The 18,806-nt window shown below is 40.7% G+C and overlaps 1 protein-coding gene across 1 annotated transcript; it reads left to right on the top strand.

Moving 5' to 3' along the window:
• Window positions 1-628: 628 nt before the first annotated feature.
• LOC134628031 (patched domain-containing protein 3-like) lies at window positions 629-17,267 on the top strand. The gene is made up of 4 exons (XM_063474660.1): window positions 629-1,348; window positions 3,492-3,613; window positions 15,045-15,190; window positions 15,418-17,267. The coding sequence occupies exons 1-4, from the start codon at window positions 629-631 to the stop codon at window positions 16,980-16,982; spliced, it is 2,553 nt and encodes an 850-aa protein (XP_063330730.1). The 3' UTR covers window positions 16,983-17,267.
• Window positions 17,268-18,806: the final 1,539 nt, after the last annotated feature.

Below are 18,806 nucleotides of genomic sequence, written 5' to 3'. Positions count from 1 at the left end.
GTCAGTGGGTACAAACGGTCGTAACAGGACATTCAGGTTGCATCATAGCAGCAGCAATGGAAGGTCCAAGTGGTTCACTTTAAAAGCTACAGCTTGGTAACAGAAATGATTTGAGCATTCATTTTGAATTCCAAAATGTCAAAAGACTCTTCACAGAAAGAGACACTTTAATCCTCAATACGACTAAGAAGGAATCAGATTTTTTTTATGAGCTTGTTTGTCTTCAGCATTGAGTCTTCTTAAGTAATTTTAGTAACATGATACAACTACAAAGTAATTTAGTTATAAAGTCACATAGTTAAGGCACAGTTTTGCAGGTATAGTTGCAACATAATGTAATAAAATCAGATTTTTTTTCCCCCTGGTTATTTTCATTAAGTCAGAGCGAGGTCAGCATTTGGTAATCGCTGTATAGGTTCACTAATTAGCTTGTTTCCTTTTATCATTTTAAGGGCTTGCCTTATCATTTTACTGTCACAGAATAAAAACTGAACACTGAATAATTTGCATGTCATGTTGTTTTTCCTGGAATAAGGGTAGCAATAAGTATTAGGATTAAGCTTATCTTGACACCCTTTATAAGGATGCAGTCACAACAGATCTGTGTCACTGCCCTGCAAGACTAAGGATGGATTCTAGACGCACTGACTGCCTGACGAAGCCTCTGTCACGGCTTTTTGAAAATCTCGGATCAAAAGTAGGATCCTATCCATTATATTTTTTCATGGTTCCTGTGTTACTCTCAGCAGCACTCAGCGGGGGCTTCATTTTTCTCGAGGGAAGACAGGACAATGGTCTTGAGCGCCAGTTTACGCCAACTAAAGGACCCTCAAAGGCAACCAGAGCCTTTGTGAAAGAAAACTTTCCCTACAATTACTCCATGTTTTCTGAAGACAGGCAGTATGACAAGGGCAGCTTTGCATCCCTCATTGCTGTGGCCAGGAACAGCCGTAATCTACTGGACACACGTGTTTTAGAGGACATCATCTCACTTAACAATAAGATCCTTGATATCACTGTGGACAATGGGAGACTGGGCTTCAATGAACTGTGTGCCAGAGCCAACGGAGAGTGTGTTTCAAACATCATCCTGGAAATCCTCAGCTACAGTCTAACCAATCAGACCAGCATCACCTATCCAGTCCACATACACAAAGCTACTCCACTCTTTCTAGGTGCAGTGCTGGGTGGTGTTATTACAGATGATAGCGGCTCAGTCAGAAATGCTGAAGCTGTCAAACTTTTCTACTACTTAGATGATCGGGAAAGCACAGCTGAAGCCTCAAACTTATGGCTGAGAGAATTTAAAAAGCTCCTATCAGACAACACAGACAGCAAACACATTTATGTGAGTATCACATCATTACTCTTTCTTTTTTTAAACTTTAAGGTTGAAGCAAGTAACATAACCACTCTAGTGTATCTGAATGCTTAAACGCAAACAGAGATTCTTGGGTGTATTTATTCGATGTGCATTTACGATTAACTATTTTTCAAATGACTGTTGAAATGCTTTGCAAAAGCCAAAAATACTTTTAACAATGCCATCAAATGATGCTTTTTGTGTTTGGTAATGAGTATTATTATTTTTTTTATAAATCTTTTATAAATTTTGAAAAAAAAAGAAGTTTTCAAGTATATGTGTTAGCAAACTTGTGCTTCTAGCCCAAACTCTTCCTGTCACATGGTTGCAAAAATTGGGGCAAAAACAATGACCTCAATCACAAAAATAAAACAACATAAAATGATCACAGAAAGATATATCTGACCACAGATGGGCTACAGAAAGATTTCAAAGGAGTTAGAAACTACAAACATTTTCTTCATTGGAATGTGCCACCAAAAGCTTTCTGACAAAAAAGCTCGGAGTCAGCTGTAAATTTTGGAAGCATTGTGCGGTTTAATGTTCTACTTGAGTGAAAGACAGTTTGGGTGAAGGTCAAGCGTGTGCCATCAGCAGTGGGAAACTACCAGCCACACTGAGTGGTTGTTTCTTTTTTTATTGTCCTTTTTTATGTTGTTTGTTCTCTTCACCAACAGCAGGGAAAAACTACATAAAAATACCAAAGTCTTGCAAAAACGCCCCCACAAAATTTCTCGTCACAGTGTTTTTAATTCATAATGTCATTATCAGTGATGGTTTAACAGCTTATTATGCCCTTTTCATAATGTGGAAATGGAATTGTTTTATTTAGTTAAACTTAACAAAATATGATTTAGGAATCTCTACTTTACTTTTATGTTGTTTGACATTGATATTCTCTCACTTTATGCACAAACTAGTTCATGTCTTCCCCCTGTATTTTTTTGGAAAATAACTTTTTTAGTCTTCAGTGGGCCAAGCGGAGTCCTCTCTTAGAGGAAGCTCTTTTCTCTTTTCCGCAATCTCGTTCTTTCGGTCACTACCCACAGCTCGTGACAATAGGTGAGGGTAGGGACGTAGACCGGTAAATTGAGAGCATTGCTTTTACTTTCAGTTCTCTGTCTTCACCACGACGGACCGGTACAGCGTCCGCATCACTGCAGTCGCAGCACCAATCCGTCTGTCGATCTCCCGCTCCCCTCTCCTGTCACTCATGAACAAGACCCCGAGATATTTAAACTCCTCCACTTGGAGCAGGATCTCATCCTTGACCCGGAGTGGGCACTCCACCTGAGGACCATCGCCTCAGATTTGGAGGTGCTTATTCTCACTCCCACGTTTCACACTTGGCCACGAACCGTTCCAGTGTGAGCTGGAGGCCATCACCCGATAAAGCCAACAGAACCACATCATCTGCAAAAAGCAGAGATGAGATTCTCAGACCACCCAAGTGAAAGCCTCCCGCCACTTGGATAGGCCTAGAAATTCTGCCCATAAAATTTACTAACAGAGCCAATGACAAAGGGCAGCCCTGGCAGAGCCCATCATGCACTGGAAACGAGTCTGACTTATTGCCGGCTATGCGGATCAAGCTCTTGATCTCATGATGAAAGGAAACTACAAAAATGGAATAATCACAAACTGAGCCATTAAGAAAGTATTCCTGAATAACACAGTCACTTATAACCTGAAAATGGTTGTAATGTGAACTATGCACACATTTCTTTTAGTTGCAGATGTGTTCCAACATTAAACATGCTCATAACAAGGTCTGAAGATTTCCTTGTTGGACCAACATTGTATCATTTGAAGAGCAAGAAACATTTCTGCTGGGTTTCTTTTAAAAGTACTGCTACCATGTAGTGCCATTATATTCATGAGAAGATAAACTTTTCTACAGTTTACTTCCAAAAACTGGGCAATTCAATCCAAACGGTCTAAGTGGAGGAACAGGCAAGCATTACAGACCAGAGGAAAAATCTTAATATTTGACTTTTATGGGTGAACTGTCCTTTTAAACCCAAACTGTTGAGTAACACTGATGTAACAGCTGCCAGGACTTCCATGTGCAATCATTTTTGTGACTTAAATGCTCAAGCTGACTTCCTTCTGCTGTGCTCTTTTGTAGGTGTCTTACTACACCTCGAAATCCAAGCAGGATGAGATTGACAGCCACGCCACAGATGGCTTCCCCCTATTCCTCATCGCTTATGCCTGTGCTGTCACCGTCTCTGTGATATCCTGCCTGAGGTAAGAAGTGATCAGCAACCGTCACGCAGTAAGTGGCAAAATCCAGGATGCAGAGCGCTTATAATTTATCAACATGAGACTGACCCAGTCAGGTTACATGTAGTGCAGTACAATTAACTTTAATTTCTTTTAAAATTACTTATTGTTTTGAGCTATTTTCATGTAGATTAAGAAGTTTGAATTCATAATTACAGTTCGAGTAAAAAGAAATAGACCTTCTTTAAATTCTAAGGACAATATAAAACTAATCTGGTCCTTAACAGTCATGGAAATACAGCCTGAGGTGAACAATAACCAGGATTTCATATCAATGTATAACAGTGTCTTTATTAATTTAACAAAACATAAGCTGAAGTTGAATCTGAATCAGTGTGTGGAAACCTAGCTACACCCCCATGATTCAGAAGCTTGTAAAACCACCTTTAGCAGGAATTGTTTTGCAACATTGCTTCAGCTCATTGAAATCTACGCACAACTCTCTTAAAGTCCCACCGTTTCAGTCAGGCTGAGGCCTGGATCTGAATGTCTCACGACCTAGTTTCAGTTTTAGCCTCACATTTGACTCTATAATACTTTTGGTATGTAGAGGAGTTAATGACTGATTCAATTACTACAAGGTGCCCAGCTCCTGTTGCTGTAAAACTAGTGCAAATTATCACCCCTCCTATTAAACACTGATAAGACTCACATGCTTGGTTGTTGAAAATCAAGCTACAGCCAGAAGCTTAGACAAAGAGAGAAGCTGCTGGCCTAGTTTTGTCTCACTTAAATCTTTTGTACTTGCAAAAGTTGTTATTGCACTTTGATTTGTGATCCAACTGAAGAAACACAATCTCAATTACTAAAATTTAGAGCTTCACAGTTACACACAGCATTTTTTTTTTTAACTTTATCAGAGCCCAGTCAGCTTCTTCCCAAACATTGGTTCCATTTTTCATAATCGAAGCAGCTGATGCCTCTATCTTCAAACCGTTTGAAGACAGAAGATCGTATGGTGAACAGTGTTTTTAAAAACAGTTTATGTCACGTGAAATGTCCTCTGTTCTCTGAGACTGACACCCTGCCTACTATAAGATTAGTTTAAAACTTTTTGACAGCAGTTATAGGTAGGGCTTGATCAGGTGTCCCTGAATCCTCCTTTAGTCACATTGCAATAGTTCTAGGCTCCCATGATGCATCCAAATATTTAATCTTTACTCAATCACGCTGTGTTTATACACAACACTGCATTTAATCATTGGTAATATTACTCTGACTCTCTTCCACAGTTAGTCTTCTTCCCGTCACCCCCATCTGGTAACAGCAGATGGCCCCGCCCCTCCCTGAGCCTGGTTCAGTCAGAGGTTTCTTCCTGTTAAAAGGAGTTTTTTCTTCCCACTGTCATCAAGTGCCTTCTCAAAGGCATTTTCTCTGTATTACTGTAGAGTCTTTACTAGTTTTTTGACTTATTATCACTAACCAACTTTAATTAATCAGTAACACACTCTGCACTTAATCAGTAAAATTCTTACTTACTTTTCAATTTACATAAAAATATTATTAGAGCAAACTTACATGTTAGGTTAACATACAACTGTCCGTGTTTACCAAATGATTATTTTCTGAAGATACAATTTGAAAAACATTTATGAAATCCTCCATATTTTTCTTAAACAAACTACATTTCTACATTTAGCTTAAATGTAGATTTTTTTTTATAATCTTATTCCACAGATTTTTAAGGTGATATGGCACATATTTTTTTCCTGGATATTTAACCGGGTAATAATAAACTACAGGGAATATAACATTCATTCATTCATTTCATTCATTTATTTGTTCATTTCAGGCACAACAAAATACATATATTGAACATAAAGTGCACAAAACAAAAAAAACCCAAAAGATTACCTGAAAAGGAGTGGGACGAAGAAAACTTATTAAATCCCACCCCTATACTCACTCATCAACAAAAAACAATAAGCTTCCCGCAGCTACGCCCATCGTTGCAAACCAAACAAACCCATCATCAGTCCCGGGCACATGCAAGCATCTCAACGGCAGCTCGCAAACAACAAATAGAACCTTCATAACTGAATACAGAATATATTAATTATAAATTGCGTTACCACAGGTAACAGGCAATAATAATTACATAGTAACAAACACGCATACATATACATACATACATATATATCTACACACACATGTACATATATGTACATACATACGCACACACTTTTTTTTTTTTTTTGGAATCCATACCAGCAATGGTAAGAGAACAGACATTACAGAGCACACTAAAACCATCATTGAGTATACTGTGACCAGACCGACTGTTTGTAGAGGAATTTAAATCTATGAATATTTTTGCATTGTTTCAGTTGTAAACTCAGACTGTTCCAGATTTTCACACCACATACAGACACACAAAAACCTTTACGGGTTGTTCGAGTTCTGGGTAATTTGAATTCTCCGAAGCCTCTCACATTATAAGCCCTTTCTCGAATTTCAAATCTAGTTTGTAAATTTACCGGTAGAAGTTTATTAAAGGCTTTATACAAGATTATGGATGTATTGTAATTAACCAGATCCTGGAATTTAAGTAACTTTGCCTGAAGAAAGAGTTTGTGAGTATGATCTAGATAACCAGCCTTGTGAATAATACGCAGTGCTCGTTTCTGTACTGTGACTAATGGATTAGTTGTGTTTTTATATGTGTTCCCCCACACTTCCACACAATATGTAAAATATGGAAGAACCAGGGTATAGTACAGAGTACGAAGTGCATCTTTATCAAGGTATGGTTTCACTTTGTTCAAAACTGCGAGGCTTCTGGAAATTTTGGTTTTTATGTGTCTGACGTGGGGTTTCCATGAAATTTTGTTATCAATTACGACTCCCAAAAATTTGTTTTCACTCACATTATCAATTGGTACACCTTCAATGATAATTGGTAATTCTATATTATATTTTAAATTACCAAAAAACATTGCTTTAGTTTTATTTATATTTAATGATAATTTATTTATATCCATCCATTTTTTTAAATTAATTTTAGCTCCCTGTTTACGGTCATTACAAGATCAGTATAATCATCGCTACTGAAAAATATGTTGGTGTCATCTGCGAACAGTATGAGTTTAAGTACTTGAGAAACATCAAAAATATCATTTATGTAAACATTGAAAAGTTTTGGTCCCAACACTGACCCTTGGGGAACACCACATGTAATACCAAGTTTCTCTGAATGGTAATGCCCTATGCTAACATATTGTTCCCGACCCGTTAGGTAACTTTTTAACCAGTTACCAGCTTTCCCTCGAATACCATATCTTTCCAATTTATCCAATAAAATTGAGTGATTGATTGTGTCGAAGGCCTTTTTGAGATCAACAAAAATACCAACTGCATATTTATTTTTATCCAGTGCATTAGTAATTTCTTCTACTGCCTCAATTATTGCCATTGAAGTGGTTCTTTGCGTTCTGAAACCATACTGACCAACATTTATTATTTGATGTTTTTCAAGGAATTTTTCTAATCTTGAATTAAAAAGTTTTTCTAAAATTTTTGAGAATTGAGGCAGTAGAGAAATAGGCCTATAATTGGTAAAACTGTGTTTGTCATTACTTTTGTATAGTGGTATTACTTTTGCAATTTTCATTTTTTTTGGAAAACAGCCGGACTGAAATGATAAATTACAGACATATGTTAAAGGACTAGCAATATTCAGAATAACCTGTTTGACTACAGACATATTTATGTCATGATAATCCATTGAAGACTTACTTTTACATTTTAATGTGATATTTATTACTTCTTGCTCATTTGTAGCTGAGAGGAACAGTGAAAAGGGATTTGATGTTATATTACTGATATTCTCATTTTTTTGACACGGGATGTCCGCTGCTAGTTCAGGGCCAACATTTATAAAAAATTTATTGAACCCATCAACAATGTTACTCATGTTGTGATTTTCACCATTTGCATCAATGAAATATTCAGGATATGATGTTCCAGAAGATCCTTGTTTAATTAAGTTATTTAACACATGTTACGGCCCTGGGCCTTGGAGGGAGTGAGACTGCCTTTTGTGTTCATGCAAATCCAAGTGTGCCATGACTTGTGGGCAATTGGCTGCTGGGAGTCCTGTGCCAGCCTTCTTTTATGCAGATCGCAGTGTGCCAGACCTCGCGGACGATTGGCTGCCTGGAGATCCCATGACCACTCCAAGACCAATTGACTGGCTGATTGTCTGCACCTGGGAGGATAAAAGGCTGATGATCCTTCACACTATGGGGAACTGCTGCTCTGAAGTGAACATGCAGTGTCCTCCTCGTCTGCCTTGCATGTGAATGTTGTTTGTTAAACCTGTTTGCTGTGTTACACCTGATATTCAGCCGACCCTAGTTTTACTAGAGTCTTGTTTGATTTGAACTGTGTTTGTAACCTCTGATATTCAGCCGACCTTAGTTTTATAAGAGTCTTGTGTTTGCTGGCTCACCTTAGTTAACCCTTAGCTTTTATTTTGTGTGCCGCCAGCCTACCTTAGTTAATCCTTAGTTTTATTCTTGCCTGTTCTTTTTATTGTGTATTAATTGTTTCCCCGGTGGTCTGTTGAACAGCCCCGTCGGTTTTTGGTTTAATGTTTGTAATAAAACCCTTTATTAACTCGGTTTCGTGAGAGGGCTTGTGTATGTTTCTCCCCCCCTGACGCCTAACAGAGGGGGTCGTAACATAAGTGGGGGCTCGTCCGGGATCTCCTTTTTCCCATAAGGAGAATTCCCATTTGAAAGAGAGATCGTGTGTTTTGCTCCATTTTGTGTTTTTATTTTCTTCTTCTGCCCTCCTCCCTGTTTTGAGCGCCATGTCGGCTCCATTTTGTTTAGAGGAGTTTTTAAAAGCTCCATCTGTTGTGCTCCTTGAGCCCTGCCGCAAATGCGAATTGCTGCAAATTGCAGAACACCTTAAGCTACAGGTCTCAAAAACACTCCGTAAGAGTGACCTGAAAGCGCGGGTAGTAGACGAGTTGGTGGAGGCTGGTCTAATGCAAGTCCCTGATCTGCCTGAAGTGCCTGTGGTTTCTGGTGAGCCTAGTCAACCTTCCTCATTTGAGGGGGACCATAAAGATGGTATGGGTCATGACAGTGTGGGAGATGAGCGGGGGAAGACGCCGCGCACGCTCCCTCGCTATGATCCCCTTTCCTCTGGAAGTTCGGAAGCACGGGACGGGGCCCGGTTAAAGGTGCGGTTGGCACGGCTCCAGTTGGAGGCCGAGGAGGAGGCCCAGAACAGGTGGGTTCAGCTCGAAATAAGAAGGCTGGAGATAGAGGCAGACAAAGCCGTTAAGCTGCGAAAGCTTGAGCTGGAGGCTCAGTCTCAAGCCTCATCTATCTCTGCTGCCAACTCCAGTTCCACCTCCTCGTCCACTTCTCCTTTTGATATTAGTAAGTGCATTTCTTTAGTGCCTGCTTTTAAAGAGGCTGAGGTGGATTCTTATTTTGCAGCATTTGAGCGCATTGCTGGTGCTTTGCAGTGGCCTAGTGAGATCTGGCCCCTTTTATTACAGTGTAAACTGACTGGAAAAGCCCAAGAGGTGGTAGCTGCGCTTCCCTTAAAAGATAGTTTGGAGTATTCTTGTGTTAAATCAGCTGTGTTGCAAGCATATGAATTGGTTCCAGAAGCATACAGACAGAAATTTCGGCTGCAGAGGAAACTTCCCTCCCAGACGTATGTGGAGTTTGCCAGGGAAAAAGGTATCCTCTTTGACAAGTGGTGCTCTGCGTCAAAAGCCAGTGAATATGATTCATTGCGTGAATTGATGTTGCTGGAAGATTTTGAAAAGTGTCTTCCAGGGAGTATAGTGTTATACCTGAATGAGCAGAAAGTAACCACTTTAGCAACTGCAGGAGTTCTCGCAGATGAGTATGTGCTCACCCATAAGTCCTCTTTTCTGGTTAAAGAGAAGTCACAGTTTAGTGCCGCGCAGCAGGCTCGCAATGTTAAATCCTTAGGCTCTAAAGAGAGTCGAGAGTGTTTCTACTGTCATAAACCGGGACATGTCATTGCGGACTGTTTGGCCCTGAAACGCAAAACAGTGAATTCTCAGCAACCCAAAGGTGTTGCCTTTGTGAAAGCAGCGTCCCATCCAGAGGTGCTTGATTGTGGTGGTAAGGTGCCAGACCCTTGTTTTGACCCATTTATCTTTGATGGTTTTGTGTCACTAACTGATAAATCCACTGATCTAAAATCTGTGCGCATACTGAGAGACACTGGAGGGTCTCAGACCCTAATCCTTTCTAGTGCTTTACCTTTCTCAGCAGACAGTGCATGCGGATTTAATGTTGTGCTGCGTGGAATAGACATGGGTTATGCTCCCAGACCCGTTCACCAGGTCTATATCAAATCAGAGCTCGTTATGGGATTTTTCCCTGTCGCAGTATGTCCGACCTTACCCATAGAGGGGGTGGCCATGTTGCTAGGAAATGATATTGCGGGCGGATTAGTACGTCCTAGTCTGGAGGTGCTGGATAAGCCCCTCAGTTCTGATGCCCTAGATATTGCTGTGACCCCAAAGCTGTACCCAGCCTGTGTGGTTACTCGTGCCCAAGCCCGTAAAGATGGCGACGTTACCCTCGCTGATTCTGTGTTGATGACCTCATTTTCTGAGGAGAGTGCCGCGTTACCTGACGAAAACAATGTTTTGTCTTCCCCAGACTTGGAAAACCCTGAGGAGCCTGGTCCATCTGTAAAAGAAATACCACTGTCTTTAACCAGAGAAAATCTGTCGGCGGCCCAGTTGGCTGATGAAACGTTGCAGCGATGTTTTAAGCATGTGGTAAGTGCTGAGCAAGCTAAGAATGAGCAACAAGCCTATTTCATAGAACAAGGTGTGCTAATGCGTCAATGGTTTCCATTGGGTGCTAGGAGTGTGGACTGGAGTAAGGTTAAGCAGATTGTCATACCCACGCTGTATCGGTCAAAGATCCTGGCGCTTGCTCATGAAAGCCAGTGGTCGGGACATTTAGGCATCACAAAAACGTATCAGTTACTATTAAAACACTTCTTCTGGCCTGGCATGAAACGTGATGTGGCAGCTTTCTGCCGTAGTTGCCATGTGTGTCAACTTGCAGGTAAACCAAATCAGGTTATACCCCCTGCACCATTATGTCCCATCCCAGTAGTCGATCAACCATTTGATCACGTCATAGTAGACTGCGTAGGTCCACTACCAAGAACAAAGTCGGGCAACCAATATTTACTCACCATTATGTGTGCAGCTACACGTTTCCCTGAGGCTATTCCACTGCACAAAATTACAGCAAGGTCAGTTGTGAGAGCCCTTACTAAGTTTTTTTCTACATTCGGCCTGCCTAAAGTCATTCAAACAGATCAAGGTTCTAACTTTCAGTCTAAATTATTCAAGCAAGTAGCTAAAAGCCTACAAATCAAACAGGTTGTGTCCTCTGCCTATCACCCAGAATCCCAAGGAGCTTTAGAGCGGTGGCATCAGACCTTAAAAGCCATGCTCCGCAAATATTGCTTAGAGGCCAAAGTGGATTGGGATGAAGGGATTCCCTTTGTGGTGTTTGCTGCTCGCGAAGCCGTCCAAGAGTCACTCGGGTTCAGTTCCTCTGAACTAGTGTTTGGCCACACGCCTCGTGGCCCACTTAAAGCAATAAAAGAGGAACTTTTGATCCCAGAAGGGAGCCCTAGAGTGGGAGTAACCAAGTATGTGCAAGATTTCCGTGAACGTTTGAGTCAGGCTAATGTGCTGGCTAAGCAGCACCTCACTGTTTCACAAGGAAAAATGAAACGCACTTATGATAAGGCTGCTGTCAAACGACAATTCCAGACAGGAGATGAAGTACTTGTTCTCCTCCCCGTTCCCTGGATCATCTCTTTCTGCTAAGTATGAGGGGCCTTATGAGGTATGCGAAAGAGTAGGAGAAACTGATTATATAATCGGCACGCCAAATCGAAGACGCAAGTCCCGTGTTTGCCATATAAACATGTTAAAGTTGTACCACTCCAGACCCCAACCAAAACCCACTGGGAGCTGTGCTCCTGTGGCCGTCTTCAGTCACTCAGAGGTAGAAAGCACAGACGAGGCTGATGGTTTAAAACTGAACTACTCCGGTTGTTCTAAGCCTCGCTTGCCTAACTCTGAAGTGTTAAAATCATTCCGGAGTCAGCTTGATCACCTGTCTTCCGAGCAACAAGAAGACGTAGCTAGTTTGGTCCATGAGTACTCCTGTTTATTTGGCGATGTGCCAACACGAACCACAGTGCTAAAACATGACATTGATGTTCAAAATGCAAAGCCCATCAAACAACACCCTTATCGCGTAAATCCCACCAAACGTTTGTTGATGAAGCAAGAAACTGAGTATCTGCTACAACATGGTTTGGCAGAGCCCAGTCAGAGCCCCTGGAGCTCACCTTGCTTGTTAGAAGCGAAGCCAGATGGTTCACCTCGTTTTATCACTGACTTCCGTAAAGTAAACGCCGTTACTGTCCCTGACTCTTACCCACTCCCTAGAATTGAGGATTGCGTGGACAGTATTGGAATGGCCCAATACGTGACTAAATTAGACCTTCTCAAAGGCTATTGGCAAGTCCCCTTAACCGAGCGTGCTTCAACCATTTCAGCTTTTGTAACGCCTGACACCTTTTTGCAGTACACTGTCATGGCATTTGGGATGTGTAATGCACCCGCGACATTCCAGAGATTGGTGAATACGGTCCTCTATGGCCTTTTCAACTGTAGTGTTTACCTAGATGACCTGGTAATATACACTAAAACATGGTCGGACCATTTGTACACTCTGCGCCAAGTATTCTACCGTTTAGCTCAGGCTTCTTTAACCCTCAATCTAGCTAAATGTGAATTTGCTAAGGCCACAGTGACTTATTTGGGCAGAGAGGTGGGACGCGGGCAGGTGCGACCTCTTAACGTCAAGGTTGCAGTGATTATGGAGTATCCCACGCCTACCACCCGGCGGGAGTTGCGCAGATTCCTGGGAATGGTGGGTTATTACAGGAACTTCTGTAAAAACTTCTCCTCCATAGTCCAGCCGTTGACCAACCTGCTAAGCCCTAAGGTTGATTTCCTATGGTCTGATGAGTGTCAGGATGCCTTTGAAAGTGCAAAAGCCCTCCTATGCCACACTCCCGTGTTAACTGCCCCCGACTTGACGCGTCCATTCAAATTAGAGGTTGATGCCAGTGCTGTTGGGGCTGGGGCAGTACTGTTGCAAGAAGACTTGCAGGGATTGGACCACCCCATTTGTTACTTCTCCCGCAAGTTTAACAAGCATCAGGTAAACTACTCCGTCATTGAAAAGGAGACATTGGCCCTGTTGCTAGCTCTTCAGCACTTCCATGTGTACTTGGGGTCTGGCACATTACCCGTTGTAGTGTACACTGATCATAATCCACTTGTATTTCTTGCCCGAATGTTTAACCACAATCAACGACTCATGCGATGGGCCTTGCTGCTACAAGAGTACAATTTGGAGATTCGGCATATAAAAGGATCAGAAAATGTGCTAGCTGATGGCCTCTCCCGGGTGTGAGTATGACTTGTTTTGTTGTCTATCACGAATATTGAAGTCTGTGTCTACAAAACGTAGTCTTGTATTTTAAGGGGAGGGGTGTTACGGCCCTGGGCCTTGGAGGGAGTGAGACTGCCTTTTGTGTTCATGCAAATCCAAGTGTGCCATGACTTGTGGGCAATTGGCTGCTGGGAGTCCTGTGCCAGCCTTCTTTTATGCAGATCGCAGTGTGCCAGACCTCGCGGACGATTGGCTGCCTGGAGATCCCATGACCACTCCAAGACCAATTGACTGGCTGATTGTCTGCACCTGGGAGGATAAAAGGCTGATGATCCTTCACACTATGGGGAACTGCTGCTCTGAAGTGAACATGCAGTGTCCTCCTCGTCTGCCTTGCATGTGAATGTTGTTTGTTAAACCTGTTTGCTGTGTTACACCTGATATTCAGCCGACCCTAGTTTTACTAGAGTGTTGTTTGATTTGAACTGTGTTTGTAACCTCTGATATTCAGCCGACCTTAGTTTTATAAGAGTCTTGTGTTTGCTGGCTCACCTTAGTTAACCCTTAGCTTTTATTTTGTGTGCCGCCAGCCTACCTTAGTTAATCCTTAGTTTTATTCTTGCCTGTTCTTTTTATTGTGTATTAATTGTTTCCCCGGTGGTCTGTTGAACAGCCCCGTCGGTTTTTGGTTTAATGTTTGTAATAAAACCCTTTATTAACTCGGTTTCGTGAGAGGGCTTGTGTATGTTTCTCCCCCCCTGACGCCTAGCAGAGGGGGTCGTAACAACACATCCCAAGTTCCTTTTATATTGTTTTTATTTTCATATAATCTTCTTCTATAATAAAGTTGTTTACTCGTTCTTATAATATCAGTCAATTTATTTCTATATGCTTTATATCTTTGTTCCACTTCTTTTGTTTTTACTTTGATGAACTGTTTATACAGATTGTTTTTCTTTTTGCAAGCATTGATGATTCCTTTTGTGAGCGAAGGACTTTTTATCTTTTTTTTCTTTGTCCTGTGTTCGTTTACAGGACAATGTTTATTGTACAACATAGTGAAAATATCTAGGAAATTTTCATAAGCCTTGTCCACATCTGACTCTTCATACACCGAACTCCAATCTTGTTGTGCTAAATCGAAATTGAAGGCATGAATTGCTTCTTCATTTATTGTTCGCTTTGCTATCGTAATCTTGGTATCTATTTTTTTTAAATCACAGTCACACAAAGTAAAAACTGGTAAGTGGTCAGTTATGTCACAGACAAGCAGGCCACTATTAATTTGGAAATCCATGACATTAGTAAAAATGTTGTCAATAATAGTGGCGCTATGTGATGTTATTCTGCTTGGCTTTGTTATTGTTGGATATAGTGATAAGCTGTACATCATGTCAGTAAAGTCATCAATGGCTTTTAACCTTGTTGGGTTTAGCAAATCAATATTAAAATCACCACAGATGAATAGTAATTTTTGGTTCACCGAAGCAAACACTTTTTCTATCCATTCATTTCTATCCATTCATTATAACTTGGGTAACAGGGAAAGATAATTAACAATCAGGCCAATATATTTACCTTCTGTTTCTCTTTTTATGACGGGACATTTTTAGAAAGTGTGATAGCCGTTGTTTATCAGGTTTATGGCTCAGATTGTGTCAACTGTTGCTACCTCTGTATTAACTATGAACAAGAGGCTTTTTTTTACAAGCTTCACTTTACAAACTGTAAGAACATTCACAATAAAAGATCATATTTAGGAAGTTGTTTTGTTATAAAACATCCAACAGTGATCCTTTACAGGCTGCTCAGAAAAACTGGACCTTGCCCTCAGTTCACTGTTATCTTTATCATCTGTATGGATTTAAATACAATCTATTCCTCCTTGGCAGGCTGGACAATGTGAGGAACAAGATGTGGGTGGCTGTCTTCGGTATCCTCTCCTCTGTGTTGGCAGTTCTCTCTGGCTTTGGCCTGCTGCTTTACATTGGAGTGCCGTTTGTTATCACCGTCGCAAATGCCGTTTTCCTTTTACTTGGTGAGAAAAATTCACTCTTGGCTTCTTTCCTTCCACACTTTAGTTTTAGCTTTTAGCTGGAAGTGCAAAACCAGCCAAGTAATTAAAAGTGTAATAAAAGTAATAAAGGTGACAACATAAAAAAAGTTTCAGTGGTGTTTTATAAGGTAGTGACTTTATTAATTTATAAGCATGTGAGTCATGTGAGTACCGTAAAACTATCATGAACTGTTATCACTTTTTTCCAGGAATTGGTCTGAACAACATGTTCATAATGGTGTCTGACTGGCAGCACACACATGTGAATGACCCGGTCTCAAAGAGGATGGCTCACACTTACAAAGAAGCCATCATGCCCATCACCATCACCGCTGTGACCGATGTTCTCAAGTTCTTCATAGGTGTCAAGTCTTACTTCCCATCCGTGCAGACCTTCTGCTTGTACACCAGCACCTCAATCATATTCTGTTACATCTACACCATCACCTTCTTTGGAGCCTTCTTGGCTTTAAATGGGCGGCGGGAAGGCAGCAACAGGCACTGGCTGACCTGCAAGCGAATCCCATCAGACAGACCTAAAAATCGCTCTGAGCTATACAGCATCTGCTGCGTGGGAGGTGACTTTGATAAGAGCACTGGAGCAGAGAAGATGCAACCAGTCAGCTATTTCTTTAAGGATTACTACGGCCCATTTTTGATCAAACCCTGGGTCAAGGGAATGGTAATCTTCTTCTTTGTGGCATACTTAGCTGTAAGCATTTATGGATGCCTCCATGTACAGCAGGGGTTTGAGCTTCACGACCTGGCAGCTGATGACTCCCTTGTTAACACATTCAACAGGAAGGATAGGCATTATTTCTATGATTATGGGCCATCTGTGATGGTTATTATCAGTGAGCCTTTTCCATACTGGGATGAAACCAAGCGGCACGAACTCCAGGCATGCATTGACGACTTTAAAGGGCTCCACATTGTAGATAGAGACATTTTTTCATCCTGGCTGGACTCTTATTTGTTGTATGGGCAGGCAAATAATTTAACCCTTAATGATAAAGATGCCTTCCTCAAAAATCTCCCTCATTTTTTTGAATTATTCCTTTTCTACCAGCAAGATGTGAACATCACTGGAGATGTCATCCACGCCTCCCGAGTTTTCATACAGATGGTTGATATTGACAGTGGCAGCATGGAACTTTATGCACTTAAAGCACTTCGGTCCACCTCAGCTGATTGCAGAGCAGCTTCTTTATTAGTCTATGACCAGAAATTCATCTTCTTTGACCAGTATGATGTTGTAGTGAGCAGCACGATCAAAAATGTTGGTGTGATCACAGCTGTGATGTTCATCGTCTCTCTCCTGCTTATTCCTAACCCTGTCTGCTCATTTCTGGTGACTTGTTCGATTGGTTCAGTGACTGTAGGCGTGACCGGCTTCATGGCGCTCTGGGACATCAGCCTGGATTCCATATCCATGATCATTTTCACCGTCTGCATTGGCTTCACTGTCGATTTCTCCGCTCACGTGTCTTACGCCTTTGTCTCCAGCAAAAAGACGGATCCCAATGCAAAGGCTGTGGATGCTCTCACACATCTGGGGTTCCCCACCCTCCAAGGTGGCTTGTCCACCATTTTTGGGTTGTCAGTGTTGTCTGTATCAAAGTTTAACACCTTTAGAACATTTTTTAAGATTTTTTTTCTTGTCATGTTTATCGGGATGGTTCACGGCCTTGTTTTCATCCCAGTAATCCTGACAATATTCACACGCAGGTCAGAAAAGGAAGAGAGCAAAGAGAACACTGTGACCAAACTATAACCAAAGGGACGACAGTAAGGACTTTGAGTCAGGCAGATTCAATTTTAGATGATATTAGAACAGTTGCTTTGAAAGTAAGTGAGTATAAGTTAGATTTATTTAAATAACAACCTTACAAGTGAAAATAATTTAGACTTTATGATGTAAGATATTCATTTATGAAAGTGTTGTATTGTCTAAATTAGAACTCCAAAATCGGACACAGTCCCCAGCATGCCCCTCCCAGTTTATGTATTCTTGTTTTAGACACATTGGCAGTGGCTAAAACATCCTTGTTTGATCTTGTTTGAGATGCTCCACTGATTTATTGACAAATGTAAACAATAAAATCAAGTATGAGCACTCCAACTAAAGTGTTATTGACATTGGATCTCAGCTATAGTGAGTATGTTTCAGTACATTATGTGTTATGTCTGCATTGCATTGTGGGATCCTCATGCTGTTACAGTGTCCCATGCATGCACATTCCAGGAAACAGTCTGCATCTCACTACTGTTGGGTGCATGATAAATGGTGAACAGACTGGTTCTAATATAATGCTTTTCTTCGCACTTTTATGTCTACTTGAGCGCTTAAAGCGCTTAATACAACATACCGGATTCATCCATTCACACACCCATTCTCGCAAGCATGTTATTTTATGTCCAAGTGCCTTCTGTCTAACATTCACACACATTCACACTCCTGTGTATGCATCAGGTACAACTCGGGGTTCAGTATCTGGAGCAGCAGCGACTGAACCACCAACCTTCCAGTTAGTACATGAACTGCTCTACCTGAGCCACAGCCACCCCCCTGCATAATAAGGTCTTGAACTATTAAAACAAAATCTCACAATGTGCACCGTAAAAAAAAAAAAAAAAAGATTTACCAAAAAAATCCTTAAAAAATATTCTGGGAGCTAGAAATGTTGCAATAATGAAAATATGATCTTCAAGTTGACGCAATATAGACTCAAAATTATTTGTACCATTTGTGGTTTGAACAGCTGTCAGAAAAAAATAGTTGTCAAACTCTACAAAATACTGAAATAGTTCAGCTGATGCCAAATGTAAAGGCAGAAAATTCAGAAAAACCTTAACTCTAAACATGAGGTTCATTCATTCTATATACTCAAGTGTTTCATTCTATATTTTCAAATTTCATTCCATATATATATGTATGTATGTATATATATATAATCTTTCAGGGTTTTCACGTAAATATAAGTGTAATTTCTGAACATCCCTAAAACGCGTATGGTGCAAACTCACCTTTTCACGAGCCCTTACCACCAACAAGTCATAATGAATCTGCCGAGAGAAAGAAGATCAAATGTGGGAACAGGGGACATTTAAATAGGTAAACAGATAAATCTGTCTAAATCCAAAGAGGCATACTACTTAATGCTAATTATTTTGCACAGGTAGCTGAAAAGCTAAAACTGCTAACATCACCTCAGCCATTAGCATTGCTAGCAAGTCCACTCTCCTCTTAATATCATGAGAGGGAAGAGTTGGTTCAATAGTTTCTATTGTTATTATTATAACTTTTACCAATTTTGGTAATATGAAATACATCAACTGTGAAATTAGCGTAATGATACCTTTTGACATAATACTTGCAGATTTTATACACTCATAAAAAAACATTGATACCATTTTTCCACCAGTTTTGTGGTGACAAACCTCTGTAATTTTACAACATATCTGTTAATGAATAAACAAACCAATGTAAAATTACAGTAAAATTCCTTTTCTTCTGTCATTTTACACTAATTTCATCACATTTTTGATATGTTTGTACAGCATAAAGCTAGTTTTCAGTAGTTTTATCTTTTAAATA

Source organism: Pelmatolapia mariae, linkage group LG1, assembly GCF_036321145.2.
Source record: "Pelmatolapia mariae isolate MD_Pm_ZW linkage group LG1, Pm_UMD_F_2, whole genome shotgun sequence".
In the NCBI taxonomy this organism is placed as follows: Eukaryota; Metazoa; Chordata; class Actinopteri; order Cichliformes; family Cichlidae; genus Pelmatolapia; species Pelmatolapia mariae.
The sequence above is the reverse complement of the archived record's forward strand: the minus strand, read 5'-3'. Positions and strand labels throughout refer to the sequence as shown.

Coding starts and splice junctions, on each gene's coding strand:
- LOC134628031 (XM_063474660.1), top strand. CDS start 629: ATGGATTCTAGACGCACTGACTGCCTGACGAAGCCTCTGTCACGGCTT. Junction 1,349..3,491: donor CAGACAGCAAACACATTTAT/GTGAGTATCACA, acceptor GCTCTTTTGTAG/GTGTCTTACTACACCTCGAA. Junction 15,191..15,417: donor TGCCGTTTTCCTTTTACTTG/GTGAGAAAAATT, acceptor ACTTTTTTCCAG/GAATTGGTCTGAACAACATG.